General features: G+C 37.6%; 1 protein-coding gene across 6 annotated transcripts in view; it reads left to right on the forward strand.

Annotated features, from left to right (window-relative positions):
- SEC24D (SEC24 homolog D, COPII coat complex component) overlaps positions 1-15002 on the forward strand; it is a 113800-nt gene that overhangs the window by 31783 nt on the left and 67015 nt on the right. For all 6 annotated transcript variants that reach the window (XM_009207473.3, XM_009207477.4, XM_009207475.4 and 3 more), the window contains exons 7-8: positions 1030-1141; positions 8953-9080. In XM_009207473.3, coding sequence (XP_009205737.1) covers positions 1030-1141; positions 8953-9080 — 240 coding nt within the window. The remainder of the gene's footprint in view (positions 1-1029; positions 1142-8952; positions 9081-15002) is intronic.

The raw sequence follows: 15002 nt of genomic DNA on the forward strand, positions 1-15002 counted from the left end.
TTGGAAGTTTCTTTTATTTGAAAAAGTATTTCCTTTGTTTATTTATTTTGAGATAGGATCTTCCTCTGTTGCCCAGGCTGGAATGCAGTGGCACGATCATAGCTTATTGCAGCCTTGAACTCCTGAGCTTAAGCAATCCTCCTACTTCAGCCTCCAGAGTAGCTGGGACTACAGGCAGATGCCACCATGCCTGGCTAATTTTTAAAACCTTTTTAGTAAAGATGAGGCCTCACTCTGTTGCCCAGGCTATTCTTGAACTCCTGAGCTCAAGTGGTCCTCCCACCTTGGCCTCCCAAAGTGCTGGGATTATAGACATGAGCCATTGTACCAGGCCAGTATTTCCTTTAAATAGTTATTTTCAATTTCTTTTGTTACCAGATTTTTTTTTTTTTTTTTTTTTAAGAAAATGCTGACCAGGTGCAGTGGCTCACACCTGTAACACCAACACTTTGAGAGGCCAAGGCAGGAGGATTGCTTGAGCCCAGGAGTTTGAGACCAGGGCAACATAGGGAGAGGAGACCCTGTCTCTGCAAAAAGATGAAGAAAAAGAAAATTAGCCAGGTGTGGTGGCACCCACCTGTGGTCCCAGCTACTCGGAATGGCTTGAGTCAGGGAGGTGAAGGCTGCAGTGAGCCATGATTGTGCCACAGCATTCCAGAAAGAAAATGCTTACCTATGTTCCTAACAAACACATTAGATAAAAATAAAGTTCTCTGAAGGGTCACATTGTCAGATTTGAAGCTAAAGAATTACAGAATATAATTGGAAATTACTATTCTAAAATTGTAACCATTTTGACTGAAGACACGGTAGGTTTTTCCATGACAATTTGATCTGAAATGAACAGAAAGGATTTAGAAAATGCCAGTTTGTGCGAGTGTGTGAGACTGTGTGTATGTGTGTCTCTGTGTGTGTGAATATTGAGAGGGAGGGGAAAAGGAGGGAGGAGAGAGCAAGGGTACTCTCTAAATGGAATGTTGAGAAGGACCTGAACCTACTTTAACGAGCTCTTGGTGTCTTATTTATCAGATCCAGGTGATCGAGAATGATAGAGCCAGCAGAGGAGGACAAGTTTATGCCACCAACACCAGAGGCCAGATCCCTCCGCTGGTCACTACAGATTGTATAATACAAGACCAAGGTATTTGTTTTTAATTATGCCGTTTATTAAGGTTTTAAAGCTTCTCACCGTTTCTAAAGCAAATACACTGACACCCTTCAATAATGCTCTTAATAATGGAAAACCCCATTATAGCTAATAATGAACCAGTTCTCCATTAATCCCTCAAATACTAAGAGGATGCTATCAACTGAATTTTATTCTCTGCGTATAGAAGTCTGGAGAGTTTCCAGTGAGGTACAGAGCAATATATCTGCTTAAAACAATTATTTATTTTAATTTATGGGTTTAAATTAGTTTATACCCTGCTTTGGTTTAATTTATTCACTATGTTGGAAAGCTGGCACAAGCAGAGCAGTAAGGAATTAGACTCTTTGAGATGTCAGCAGACCTGGTTCTAGCCCCAACAACATTTTCTAAGCAGATCTTTTTAACATTTTGGGTTCTGTTTTCCCACATGTAAACTGGGAAGAGGAGAAGCTGAGCTGCATCTCTACTGTTCCATACCTCTCAGCTCAAGAATATATTACCGTATTGTTCATGACAAGTTAAAAATATAACTCGATGAAATCTGATGTCTGAGATTCTGAATATACCATTTTAATGAATCGTGTACTCAATCCTAGAAGCGTAACATCAGTATACAAACAAGTATTTTGTCTCATCCCAGAGTTGTTGAGCTAGCCAAGCTCTAGTTGGGGATCCTCTCTCTATCCTCTGTGCCGCCTTCGGAGCTAACCTTATAGAGCAGATAGTACAGTGAGGTAGAAAGAGATTTGATTGGGAGAATTCAGACTCCACTCCTTACTGCCCAAGTGAGCTTTGTCCATTTCACCTCTCTCTCAACCACAGCATCACCCTCAGTAACATGTGGAGACTCAGACTGGCCCTGCAGAGCCAATGTGAGAATTAGAGGTGACTGTGTGCATGAGTCTTTGTGTGTGTGTGTGTGTGTGTGTGTATGCATGTACACACGTAAGTATGCTTAGATGTGTTTAGAGGGCTCAATACACAGAGGGGTTTCATGTAAATTATAGGTGTTGTAGATAGTGATATGAAAACAATTCAGATGACTTCATTTATTATTCTAAAAATAATTTGTCCTTCTCGGCCTTTTGGCTAAGATCAAGTGTAAAAATAATTTGTTTCTTCCTCATTACTTACAGAACCCATTCCAACTAGTTAGATGAGTTTATATTTGTAAAGCAATTAGGGCTTGGTAGATAATAGGTTGAGCTATATGAAATTGTTGATTTTTTTTCTATCACTGTGACCTATAAAAGTGGCAATTTCATTTCAACCTAATGATAAGTGTTATATAAGTGTTTTAATATCTATTTATTTTATTTAATATTTAAAATAAATATAAAACATTATTTGGGGCTTTTTCTAACCTAAAGAATTTTCCTGACCAGCCTCATCTCCCACCTATTTCTTTCTTTACAACTGCCTTCATATAGCAAACTCATCCTCTTTCTCCTCATGCCTCTGATTTTCACATTGTACTGTTTTCTGTGCAGCAGCCTGAGGATGGCTTTTTGTTTACCACTGTATCCTTAGAAATTCATCTGGTATCTAGAACATACTAGTTGACCAATAAATATTTCTCGGACCCATGTACTTGGAATATATGACTTTTACCCCTTTATTTGGGAAACATTTAGTTCTTCCAAACTTCCAAACTCAATTTAAATTTTCTTTTTGAAGTCTTCTCCAGTGTCTTTTCCTGTAATACTTCATATATATTTCACCCCATCACATTAAATTTTACTGTGGTTTAGATAAGTCTCTCCCACAAATCTTTGAGCTATCTGGGATCAGAATTCCACTTGTTCAGAACTTCACTCATTCATGTGTACATCTAGAAAATGGTTGTTCAGTGCCTATTATGTGCCAGGCCTCTATACTAAACCTGAGGTTAATAATATAATCAAAATATACAAATTAACATTATTATAGCTAATAATTGCAGGTACTTAGTATGTATCAAGACAATTTTCTAGCCACTTTATATGGAATAATTCATTTAATCCCCCTGTAATGTTATGAGATAGTCATTAATATCATTCTCGTATTACAGAGTGGAAAACTGAGGCACAGAATGCTTAGGTAATTTACCTAAGAAATGTAGCTAGCAGGAGGAAAAGCTAGAATTTGAACTCAAGCATTCTGATGCAAGTGCCTATGTTCTTAACTTCACTGCCTCTATTCAGAAATAAAAGACATGGCTCTTTTTTTAAATGAGTGAACAATCTGGCAAGGAAAAAGAAATAACTAAATATTAATTCAGTGAGATAAATGTTATAATAGAAAGATAAACAACATGTTGCCATGGGAACTTAAATGTGAAGTCACCAACCAGATAACTGACCCAGCCTGTCTTGCTCGAGGCAGGGACACCCAAACTGTGTCCTCAGCAAGCAAGTGTAACCCACAAGACTAGGGAGGTGGGGGAGAGGAGGGTTGCCAGGCAGAGGAGGTGAATGTGCTAAAGTATTGTAGTGGGAGAGAGCATAGTACATGTCAAGTAACAGCATGTGCATAGGTTTTTGTTTTTTGAGGGACTCGTGGGTAGTTTTTAAATTGTGGTCAAATCTATATATATAACATAAAATTTATTATTTTAACCATTTTTAAGTGTACAATTCAGTGGCCTTAATTACATTCACAATGTGCAACTAAATCATTCTTATTATTTGTTTCTAGAACTTTAAAAACAAATCATCCCACCCTGAAACTCTGTACCCATTAAACAATAACTCCCCATTCTTCCACCCTACCCATCCCCTGGCAGACTCTATTCTACGTTCTGTGTCTATGAGTTTGCCTACTCTAGGCGCGTCATTTGAGTGAATCATACAGTATTTGTCCTTTTCTGTCTGGTTTATTTTACTTAACATAATATTTTCAGGGTTCATCTATCTTGTAGCGTATATCAGAATTTCATTCCTTTTTAAGGCTACATAACATTCCATTTTTTATACATACCACATTTTGTTTTCCATTCATCTGTGGAAGGACATTTGGGTTGTTTCCACCTTTTGGCTATTGTGAGTAATGCTGCTGTGAATATTTATGCACAAGTATCTATGCGAGCCCCTGCTTTCATTTCTTTGGAGTATATACCGTACCTAGAAGTGAAATTGCTGGATCATACAGTATGGAAAGAGTATGAGGGAAGGAGTGGGTGAGCAGGCAGGACTAGTAAGGTGGCAGGGTCTCAGTCATTGTCCTCTCTCCTTAGCCTGCAGTGTAACCCTTGGCAAGAGGAGAGAGCTGCCCTGGTATGGAGCCCCAAAATTGGCCCAGTCATACCCTTTTGCTATGAAGCCCCTTTGTCTGACCTGGCTTATTTGCCGATAGTAATAAGCTTTTTAGGATGTAGCTCAAGATTCTCAGACGTGTACAGACATTCACAGATGTAAGTAGAACATAGAGTTGGAAGGAACCTTGGACTTTCTTTGCTCAGCTCTCTCACTTTACAGATGTAAGGGTAAGGGCCAGGGAGGTTAAGTGGCTTGCCCAAGGCCATACAGCTGGTTAGGATCAGAGCCAATAAAGAAAAGTTTAAAATATTCTTAAACTTTAAAATATTACTCCTTTGCCTTTAAATATGAGGCCTTACTCCTTTGCCTTTAAATAATGCCTTAAAATAAAATCTTATTTTAAGATTCCACTTGTCCTTTGGTTCCCATCCTTTAAGACCCTGTTCAATGACCTCATCCTTTGTGTAGTCAGTGCTGGTCTAAGTGACAGAGTCATTGTCTCCCTTCTTCTATTTCTTAATCTGTTTGCTCTTCTGTGATACTTACCATGGTATGTTGCAATGATCTATTTTTACTGTCACTCTTTCCAACTAGATTGCGAAGCCAGAGACTTGACTCTATTCTGTTTCTAAGCCCTTGCCTGGAGTTTAGCTTAGTAAATGTTTGTGGAATGAATTTGTTGAATGTTTTCAGTAAAATTATCCTATAATGCTCTTTATTAAGCATCTCAAAAAGTTTCAAATCGTAGTTCCTGAGGTTGCTAAATTATCCACGGTAGCCAGACTGTTTATGCCCCACTGTCGTATACCTGTTTATAAAAACAAATTCTCAATTGCTTTTTCAAATTTTATTCTTTATGTACATTATCTTCCTGAACGAAGCATTTGTTTAGTCACCTTCAGAGCTCATTCATTTATGCATATTTCACTGTCAAAAAATAAACCCTTTAAGGGTAACAAATATCCAGCTTCAATATTTTATTGGTAATTTTAAGGAATATAATTGAGTGCAATGGAAAATTAAAATAAACTTTAAAATACTTTAAAAATTCTTAGTTCATCATCTCTATAATATTGTGTAATGATGATAATAAGGAAAGTTTTGTTTAAATATGAAACAAACACTATTAAGCGTTCAAGTGTATTTACATTTATTAATATTACCTAAGAGTTCCTTTACTTTTATTCCTGCTGCCAAAAATCTGGTTTCCTCCTCTATTACTGCTAACCTGGGCTCTTAAAGCAATGGACCAATTTACCTGTCTCTATTCTTTTTCTGTTCCTAGAAGCTATCTAACTTTGGTCAGATTGATTTTCTTCAATTACTTATTTGATCATTTTACCCTTGCCAAAAAAAAAAGTTCTGGTTGGTTGGTTGGTTGGTTGGTGGTGGTGGTTGTTTTTTTTTTTCCTCCCTTGCTAAAAAAATGTCACTGTTGCCCATGGGCAAACAGGGTTGGTCTCAACTCCTCATCCAGCATTCCAGGCCTTGGCGACCTGGACTTAATTTTTCTGGGATGTTGTAGAAAATTATAATTTGTTCTAATCCCACTTTTGCCACTTACTAACTCTGACTTTTGGAAAGTCACATAACCTCCCGGTGTCTCAATTTCCTCCACAGGAAAGTGGATTATAAATATATTACTCCATAGAGTTATTGTGGGACTAAATGAGTTTACATGTAACAGTCTTAGAATGATGTCTAGCACATTGGCTGCTATTATTATTATTATCCTTGTTATTAGTACTATATCTTCCCCTTCTCTCAGATGCTCTGTAGTCCAGCCCAAGGACTGGATTCAGCCTGCAGTCATGTTAATTTGTCCTACACAGTAATTTCTTTTGTTTCTATTTGAATTAATTGTCATTATTTAAAAATCAGAATACATTATATAAAAATACAGATTTCCAGTTTGTCCTAAAAACTGTGAAATCTGGCACTAGTAGCTTGGAAATGAGCAGAATAAAAGCTTTCTTAGGTCCAACCTTCCATTCATTTCAGGCCTGCATCTGTGCAGCAAAACATGGCCAGAGAAAGGCTCACAACCCCGCCACAACTTCTATTTAAACTCAGGACCATAAACTTCCCACCACACTCTATTTCCCAAGTCTTTTCACTTTTCCAGTCTCCTTAGTGACTATTTCACACTTTTTCAAACCTGCATTACCTTCTCTCACATCTTTCTTTTAGCTGCTTTACATCCTCCTTTCAGAAAGGAAATTCTGTGCACCCCACCACCACATGGACCCCCCATCTCAATGCATCCTCCCACTGTGCCCGCCTGCATTTGGCCCTCGGTGAGCAATCTGTGCTCCAGCTGAAAGCCAGTCTCTCTCCCTGTGCACTGCTCAAGTATACATTTCCACAGTACGTCTCCCCTCTTCCTCTTAAATCATCACTATTTTTCTTTCTACAGAATGATTCCCATCTTTTTTTTTTTAAAAAAAAAATCTTCTCCCATCTTAAAATATAAAAATGTTTTCTTGGTCCACTTCCCTTACCAGCTAGCACTCTTTTCTTTCCACCCCTCTACAGCAAAACTTAAAAGGACTATTGCCAATTCTTCTCCTTCTGTTATCTCTTAAACTCACTCTGAGCAGATTTCCCCCCAGCATTCCACCAAAACTGCCTCTTTCGGATCTCCAGCAGCACCATCTGGCACAGATGATTGTGCCTCCGCATGAAATACATCCTACACTTCACTTCAGGACGCTAGGCTCCTCGTTTCATCCTTCTCAGTCCTTTGGCTGCTTTCTCCTCCTTCTCTGACCTCCTTATCTTGGAGGACCCCAGAGTTCAGTACTTGGTCATCTTTTCTTCTTTGGCCATAATTATTCCTGTGGTAGTTTTAACCTGGTTTCATGGTTTCAGATACCATCGCTATATGCTAAGAATTCCCAAATGTGTATCTCCAGCCCAGACTTCAGCCCAATCTCTCTTGATGTACATATCTAATTGTCTATTCAGCATTGCTGTTCGACTGTGTAATAGATTTCCCATATTGGACATGTCCCAGACTAGATTCCTTATCTCCACCCACACACCTGTTAAAACATCCCTTCCCTTCCTGCAGCCTTTCCTTTGTCAGTTGATGGCAATTTTATGCTTCTGGTTTCTCAGGCCAAGCAACCTTAGTCATTCTTGACCATCACGCTCTCTCACACCTCACACCTTCACACCTTATATGCCCTTTAACAAATAAGTCACTGTACCTTCGAAATATATCCAGAATTTAGCCACATCTCAACACTTCTACTGCTGTTGCGCTAGTACTGCAGCAGCCTCCACATGGTCTCCCTGGTTCTACTCTTTCCCACTGCAATCCATTCTGAAAATGCAGGCAGAGGAACCTACATTACAGCATGACACTCCTCTGCTCTAAAACCATCAGTGGCTCCTCATTTCTTTGGGAGAAAAGCCAGAGGGCTTAAAATGGTCTTAAGAGTCTACCTCATCTGACCTGTTGCTTCGCTGAACTCCACACCCATTGGTGCCTACCACAGTGGCTCCATTCCAGCTCCATGGGCTTCCTGCTGTCCCTCTACTCCGGGCGTGTCCTTCCCCAGATACCCGCTTGGGTAAATCGCTTGCCTCCTGCGACTCTTTGCTTGGATGTTACCTTTTAAATAAGGTCTACCTTGTAAGTATTTAAAGCCTCCCATTTGCTGGTACCCCTTCACTAGATATGCTTTTTTCACAGCATTTATCACCTTCTAATGTCCTATATAATTTACTTTTATTAGGCGTAATATTCATTATCTGTGTCCTCTGCAAGAACATAAGCTCTGCAAGCACCTAGGACAGGGCCTGAAATGTCGTAGACACTCAGTGAACGTTTGATTGATGATTACATTTTTTTAGTCATAATATTTTATTTCAAAATTTATTTTAGACAAGTTATTCTAGTGATAAAAATATTCTTTATGTCATAGATATTGTTTTAACACTCGGATATGCCACGAAGTAAAGATATTTGGTCAAGAAGCCTAACATCTATTAAAAATAGATTAGAGTGTTTTTGAAAATAATACTTCTATTACAAGTAGAATTTTCATTTCTAAATTCAATTTCCAAATTTAGAAAAAAATAGTCAAATGGAATCATATTTGACAAAGTATCACTTGCTAATATGAAATGGTATAGAAACGCTTACCTTTCCCATAAGCAGATAGAAGAGGATGAAGAAGAAATGACTGTGATTCAAAAATTTTGTTCTTTCATATTTGTGTGTCTCTTTGTTTAATTTTTTCCATTGGATCTAAATACCCCTCAAATCTATAGTAATACTATATTAAGACTGCTTATAGAAAATAATAACAACTAAGATACTTATATCTTTGCAGTAGGATTCAGAGTATTTTTATTTTGTAAGACATTACAGTGTACCTAGAATGTAGATTGTAGAATTGCACAATACTACTTTTTAAAAAAACAAATCTTGAAGAGAGTTTTGCAAATAAGAAATAATGCAATGTGTTATCTAGAAGTACCTTTATAAATATTTGAATATCTTAGGGAAAGTTTTTTTCTAAACAAATCTTAACTGTATCCTTTTGAATGTTTCAGGAAATGCCAGTCCTCGATTCATCCGTTGTACAACGTACTGTTTTCCATGCACGTCAGATATGGCTAAGCAAGCTCAGATTCCATTAGCCGCTGTCATCAAACCCTTTGCCACCATTCCTTCAAATGAGGTAAGAATGATATATAATAGCAATTCAACAATTTGTCAATTCCAAAATTACTCTTTTCTTACAGTTTTCTTGTATGTTATTCCATCATATAATCAGGAAACTGGAATATATTTTTATAATGCAAAACATCTAGTGATTGAATTCATCAGGAAAACAAATAGTCCAAAAAGCTATGGTTTTTGGCCTCCTGTACACCAAATACAGATGGACTAAGTCAGTTTTTGGCTTATTGTGGTAATGCACATATATACAGAAAATATAGAGTGTCCCACGGTAAAAGTATCATGACTTGTCATGAGGCCCTGATACCCTAGTTTAGAGCCCTTACATTGTGAGTGTTCTGTTGAGGGAAGATGATAGATCCTATAGTCCTTGATCTATTAGAGCAAATCTTACTACATCTGCTTTAATTATCACCGGGCCAGGATACTCATCAACTCCTACTTAAATGTTAGAAAGCATGGGGTAGATAAATCTGTATATATTGGTTTGAAAATATGTGTGCAACATATAGTTGAGTGGGAAAAAAAGATAAATGGTTTACATTGAAAATCTGCAGTTTTGTTGCCAGTGGGTATTTGATCTAGGCTTCCAGAAATAACCCAGTTCCAACCTACACTGCTGCCATTCCTTCTTTTGATGCCCCTGAATGGTGGATGCCCACATGCGCACAGAAACACAGGCACTGTAGCAGAGCAAGTCACACAGGGGAAGAAAAGCTTGACTTCCAGCGGGAGCTGTGACCATTACCCATTGCAGTATCCCAGTAAGCTAGGGCAAACCACAGATTCTTCTTGCTGCACTAAAGGCTGGAGCCCCAGTATTCCCTCCCAGCATAAACCTCAGTCTTGAATCTAATGAAGTAGGCTGATCTAATGCACACCTAGCAGCATCTGAGCAAGAGGCAGAGCATCTGCAAGAGAAAACAGATTCGTTCCCTTTCTTGGGCTCACCACACCAGCTGCTATGGAGAGTAAAGCAGTGTGGGGAAGGGGAGGAGGAAGCTGTGGTGAGTGGGGCTTACTTTATATCCTGTGAGGGAAAGAAGAGAGGAAAGAGAGATGTGTGATGTGTGCAGTGGCTTTCATACCCTTTGGGATCTTCACTCACTGTCTTTATGAATGTAGTGTAGTCCTGCTGACACTTCTTTTTGGGAGTAGAGTGAACTGGCTTGGAGTAGGTCATGGGAGAGGCATTGAACTGTTTTTAGAAGCCAGACTTACATGTGGTATGGTTTCATATTTGTAAATCAAGATGTGCATTCAGTGTTTCCTTTACGTATTTTAACCATAATCTCTTCCCTGATGGTTCTAGAAATTTAATATAATATTTATAAATACCTCATTAAACTCACTATGCTTAGTATGAATGTGGTAGACCAATATGTATTGACAGAGAAATGCCACTATGTACAATGAATGCGTTTTAAAGAATAACTTAACTAGAAATATTTTCAAAGCTATTTTCAACATTTTGTTTTGAAAATTTTCAAACATACAGAAAATCTAAAAGGATTTCATAGTGAACACCTACATCCCTGCCACCTAGATATTACCATTAGCATGTAACTATACTTGTTTTGTCACATATCATGATGTTCATCTGTCCATCAACCCATCTTTTTTCTTCTGATGCATTTTAAAGTAAATTACAAACATTTAGACACTTTACTCTAAATACTCCAGAATGCACATCATTAACTAGTGTTCAAAACTTGCTTACAGATTATTTTCTCATTTGAGGCAAAATTCATTTACAATAAAAATGTACGTCTTAAGTGAACATTTATTGGGTTTTGACAACTGTATATACCTATGTAGCCCAGACACTTATCAAAACATAGAACATAATTGCCACCCCAGAAAGTTATCTCATGCCATTTCCTAGGCAACCCCCACCCCTTCATGTAACCTTCCTTCCCTGGCAGCCACAATTATGATTATTTTCTGTGATAGATTTGTTTAGCCTATTCTAGCACTTCATGTAAATAGAATCATAACGTATGCACTATTGTACGAAGGTTCTCTTACTCAACATAATGTTTTAAGAGCCATTATGATGTTGCACGTATCAATAGTCTGTTTCTTTTTTATTGCTGAATAGTAATTCATTGTGTGAATATACTGTTACACCCTGGCCTCCTTTAAGAGGTCTTAGGCTGGGTGCAGTGGCTCGCACCTGTAATCCCAGCACTTTGGAAGGCGAAGGAGGGTGGATCACCTGAGGTCAGGAGTTTGAGACCAGCCTGACCAAGATTACGCGACAATCTTAGCTCACAAGACTGGTGAGAGAGGGAGACTCTGTCTCAAAATAAAAAAAGAGTTTTTATAGGCTGACTTCATGTGCAGGTATCCATAACAGTATGTGGTATTGGTCTTTTCTTTTGAAAGAGTCAAATACTGTACTTTTAAATAAGTAAAACATAAACAATCAAAAGATGAAAAGGGTATACAATGAAAAATAGGCCTCTGCCTACCTCTGCCTCCTCCCCTTTCATATAACTCTTACTTGTTCTTTGTGATTCCCCTAGAAATAAAATATGCATATAACAACATAAAAGTATCTATCCTTTTAAAAAAAAAGTATGTAAATGTAAATGATAGAATGGTACACACATTGTTCTGTACTTTTTAAAATTAATATCTCTGGCACTGATTTCATATTATTGCCTACAGAGTACCTCTTTTAAAACAGCTGGGTAATATATTAATATGAGAAACATTATTATAACTATACATACAAAATCAATTTTGAGATGCATACAGATGTCAAAAATGTGAAACCATTATGAATCCTAAAATTGAGGAAATGTATTGCCATCAGTGTGCCTAGAAGAACTATCCCCACAGCTTCTCTCAGGGGGATGGGATTGCTACACATGTGCAGCCTCTGACTTATTTATTCCTTTGCTATCTGAACCTTATCAAAGACATCTTTTATTTTCATAAACAGAAGATAATATTTCTACCTTGACAGAAACCTGCAGCATATCTAAATAGCAAAATATCATAGGAAGCAATTCTGTTGTATATCTGTATTGTGGATACATGAGATTTCTGCCCATGAATAGTGTCAGTTTTGGCTGCACCTCATTAGTGGCAATAAGTTTGCATGGTTTTCAGCTATCTACTAGCAAAACCCCCCTCCCTGCCCCTTCCTCGTGATAAAGCTGACCCAGGTCAAATATGCATGAAACAGAAAAAAACTCAGAGTTTGGAACCTTCTTCTTGTTATTGTCACTTAGTATTAACAATAAAATTATTCACTAATATCTTCTGGAAAATAAAGCCTGGCATTTCATGTTTTTGTCGCTGTTGAAAAACATCTTTCAAACATTAGTTTAAGCTTCCTCAAAAATACATATATGCATTTTAAACATAAACTGAGTGGGCATGGTTTCTATTTTCCTTTTTTTTTTTTTTTTTTTTTGAGACGGAGTCTCGCTCTGTCGCCCAGGCTGGAGTGCAGTGGCGCGATCTCGGCTCACTGCAAGCTCCGCCTCCCGGGTTCACGCCATTCTCCCGCCTCAGCCTCCGAGTAGCTGGGACTACAGGCGCCCGCCACCACGCCCGGCTAGTTTTTTTGTATTTTTAGTAGAGACGGGGTTTCACCATGTTAGCCAGGATGGTCTCGATCTCCTGACCTCGTGATCCACCCGCCTCGGCCTCCCAAAGTGCTGGGATTACAGGCTTGAGCCACCGCGCCCGGCTCTATTTTCCAAAGTTGTTTGTTTTAACCAAATACTACCTACCCACCAACATAAGATCTTTTTTTAGTAAGGACTTGTGCTGCATTTTCATCTCTGTGCTTTCCAAAGTATTAAACAGAAGAGGTTAGAGTGGTAGCTTATTTCTGGAATCTGACTTAGGGAGAAGCTCTACTTGTGAAAATAACACACTCTATTCCTTTAACATGGTTGGAGACTCTGAATACTGACCATGTAAATGTATTTGACAGTACTGTTTTCTCCACTCAGGCTCTCTCTACACAAAGCCCTTTCTTTTCCCCTAGACATTCAAGAATAGAATTACTCTGAATATATTTAAGAATTACTTTCCCTTATATAGCAGTGCCTCCTGGTTTGAATGAATACATTCTCTATTTAAAGGAGTACTTTTATATTTATTTGTCAAAATAGACTTAGAAGTCAAAAAATAAGGACTGTGAAAGGGATACTACCACACCAGAAAGTTCCTCAGGGGCATGTGCTCAAAAATGTCTTCCTTTTTGGGCATGTAGCTGGACCTAAACTTGGAGAGCTACCAACATAAGGGAATTATTGCTGCCCTACTACACCAGCTAGCTAGATACAAGTCTGTATGCTACCAAGTGTTTGGCCTTCTTGACAGATTCTTTCCTCTTTTGGCTTCCATGATACCATCTTGGTGTAATTTTTCCTACGTCACAGGCAGGGAACATTTAGGTTCCCTTTATTGTTTTCCTGATCTCTAATTTGGGAGTTCATCAAGGCTTGAACTTGGGATCTTCTTTCTGCTCTCCTTAGATACCCTGTCCCCTCCAAAGACTAAATATCTGTAACAGCTGCTGCTGCTACTGATGGGCATAATAACAGTCAAAATTTATAACAAGCAAAATTATAAGTTTTAAAAATATTTATTTACTTAATTCTCACATTAACCTACTTATTATCCCCATTTTACATATAAGTAAACTGAGGCACAGAGTTAGATAACAAACTTAAGGTCAACAGCTGCTAAATAGCAGAGCTAGGATGCAAACCCACACAGACTCTGTTGTCTAAAGTACTCTAAAGCACTACGCTGTTACTTTCATTCATTCGTTTTTACATTTTCAGTCCCATACTCACATATCCAAATGCCTCTCTGAAATCTCTCCTTGGATGCCTCATAGAAACCTCAAACTTAACATGTCCAAAAATGATTTTCTGATCTCTGCACCCCAAACCTGTTTATTTTTCCACATATCAGAAAGTGGCACTATCGTTTAATTGTGTGAGGCAAATATCAAAAACGAAACAGTTATAGTTAAGTAATAATAGAAAATGAGGGATATGCTGATTTTAGATATTTATAATCCATAATCAGGGAAATAACAGTTTAAAAGTATCTTCTCTAAGCAAATGTATTACATGAACACTGTTATTCTACATATAAAATCATCCTTAATTATTTTCCTCTACTATAAATGATTTATTTTGGGGTTAGTAAAATTTTAGGATATGTTTGCTTATCCAGTATTGCCATCATTACTGCAATTTTAAAATCTTTTTTTAGAGATAATCTGCTTTGGCATCTACCAAAGTATTTATTTAGTACAGTGTTTTTTAAAGTTGATTCCATTGTTTGACAGGTTCCAACATTTATAAGTGTGCTATTGTGTTAGCAACAGCCTATAAAAATAAACCTAACCCAAGCAGTTTGGACGAGAGGATGCTCCTTATGAACATTTGCTTTGGAGATGTTTGCTATTTCCAGGGGCATATCTGTGCTGTCACTGTTTAAATTTCGTATTCCTTACCATATGTTTTAATTTTTTATGTCTTTTAAGTGAAACCCATCCCTACAGTCAGTATAATTAACTGTAAGGTATATATTTTTAGCAAAAGTAATTGGTTATGCTGTAAACTCTTTTGTTTAGTAAACTGTGTTTTAATTTTTGATGCTATATTTTAGGAACTGAGGTAGTATGGTATAGAAGTTCAGTGCAAAAGGATTGAAGATTATAACTAATTTAATTTTGCATTTTTTTCTCTAAAATAGGAAATGTTTATCTTTTGGACAAGTGCATAGTCTAATTATACATGCAATTAAGTAATTTCACCTATATAACAGATGGTAGAAGCTTATACTCCATCTGTGACTAGATTCAGGAATATCTGTGTGTAGTTTTTGGTTATAAATGGATATAATAGTCAAAGTAATTTCCTTGCTTATTGAATTA

The sequence above is a fragment of the Papio anubis genome, chromosome 3 (genome assembly GCF_008728515.1).
Source record: "Papio anubis isolate 15944 chromosome 3, Panubis1.0, whole genome shotgun sequence".
Classification (NCBI taxonomy): domain Eukaryota; kingdom Metazoa; phylum Chordata; class Mammalia; order Primates; family Cercopithecidae; genus Papio; species Papio anubis.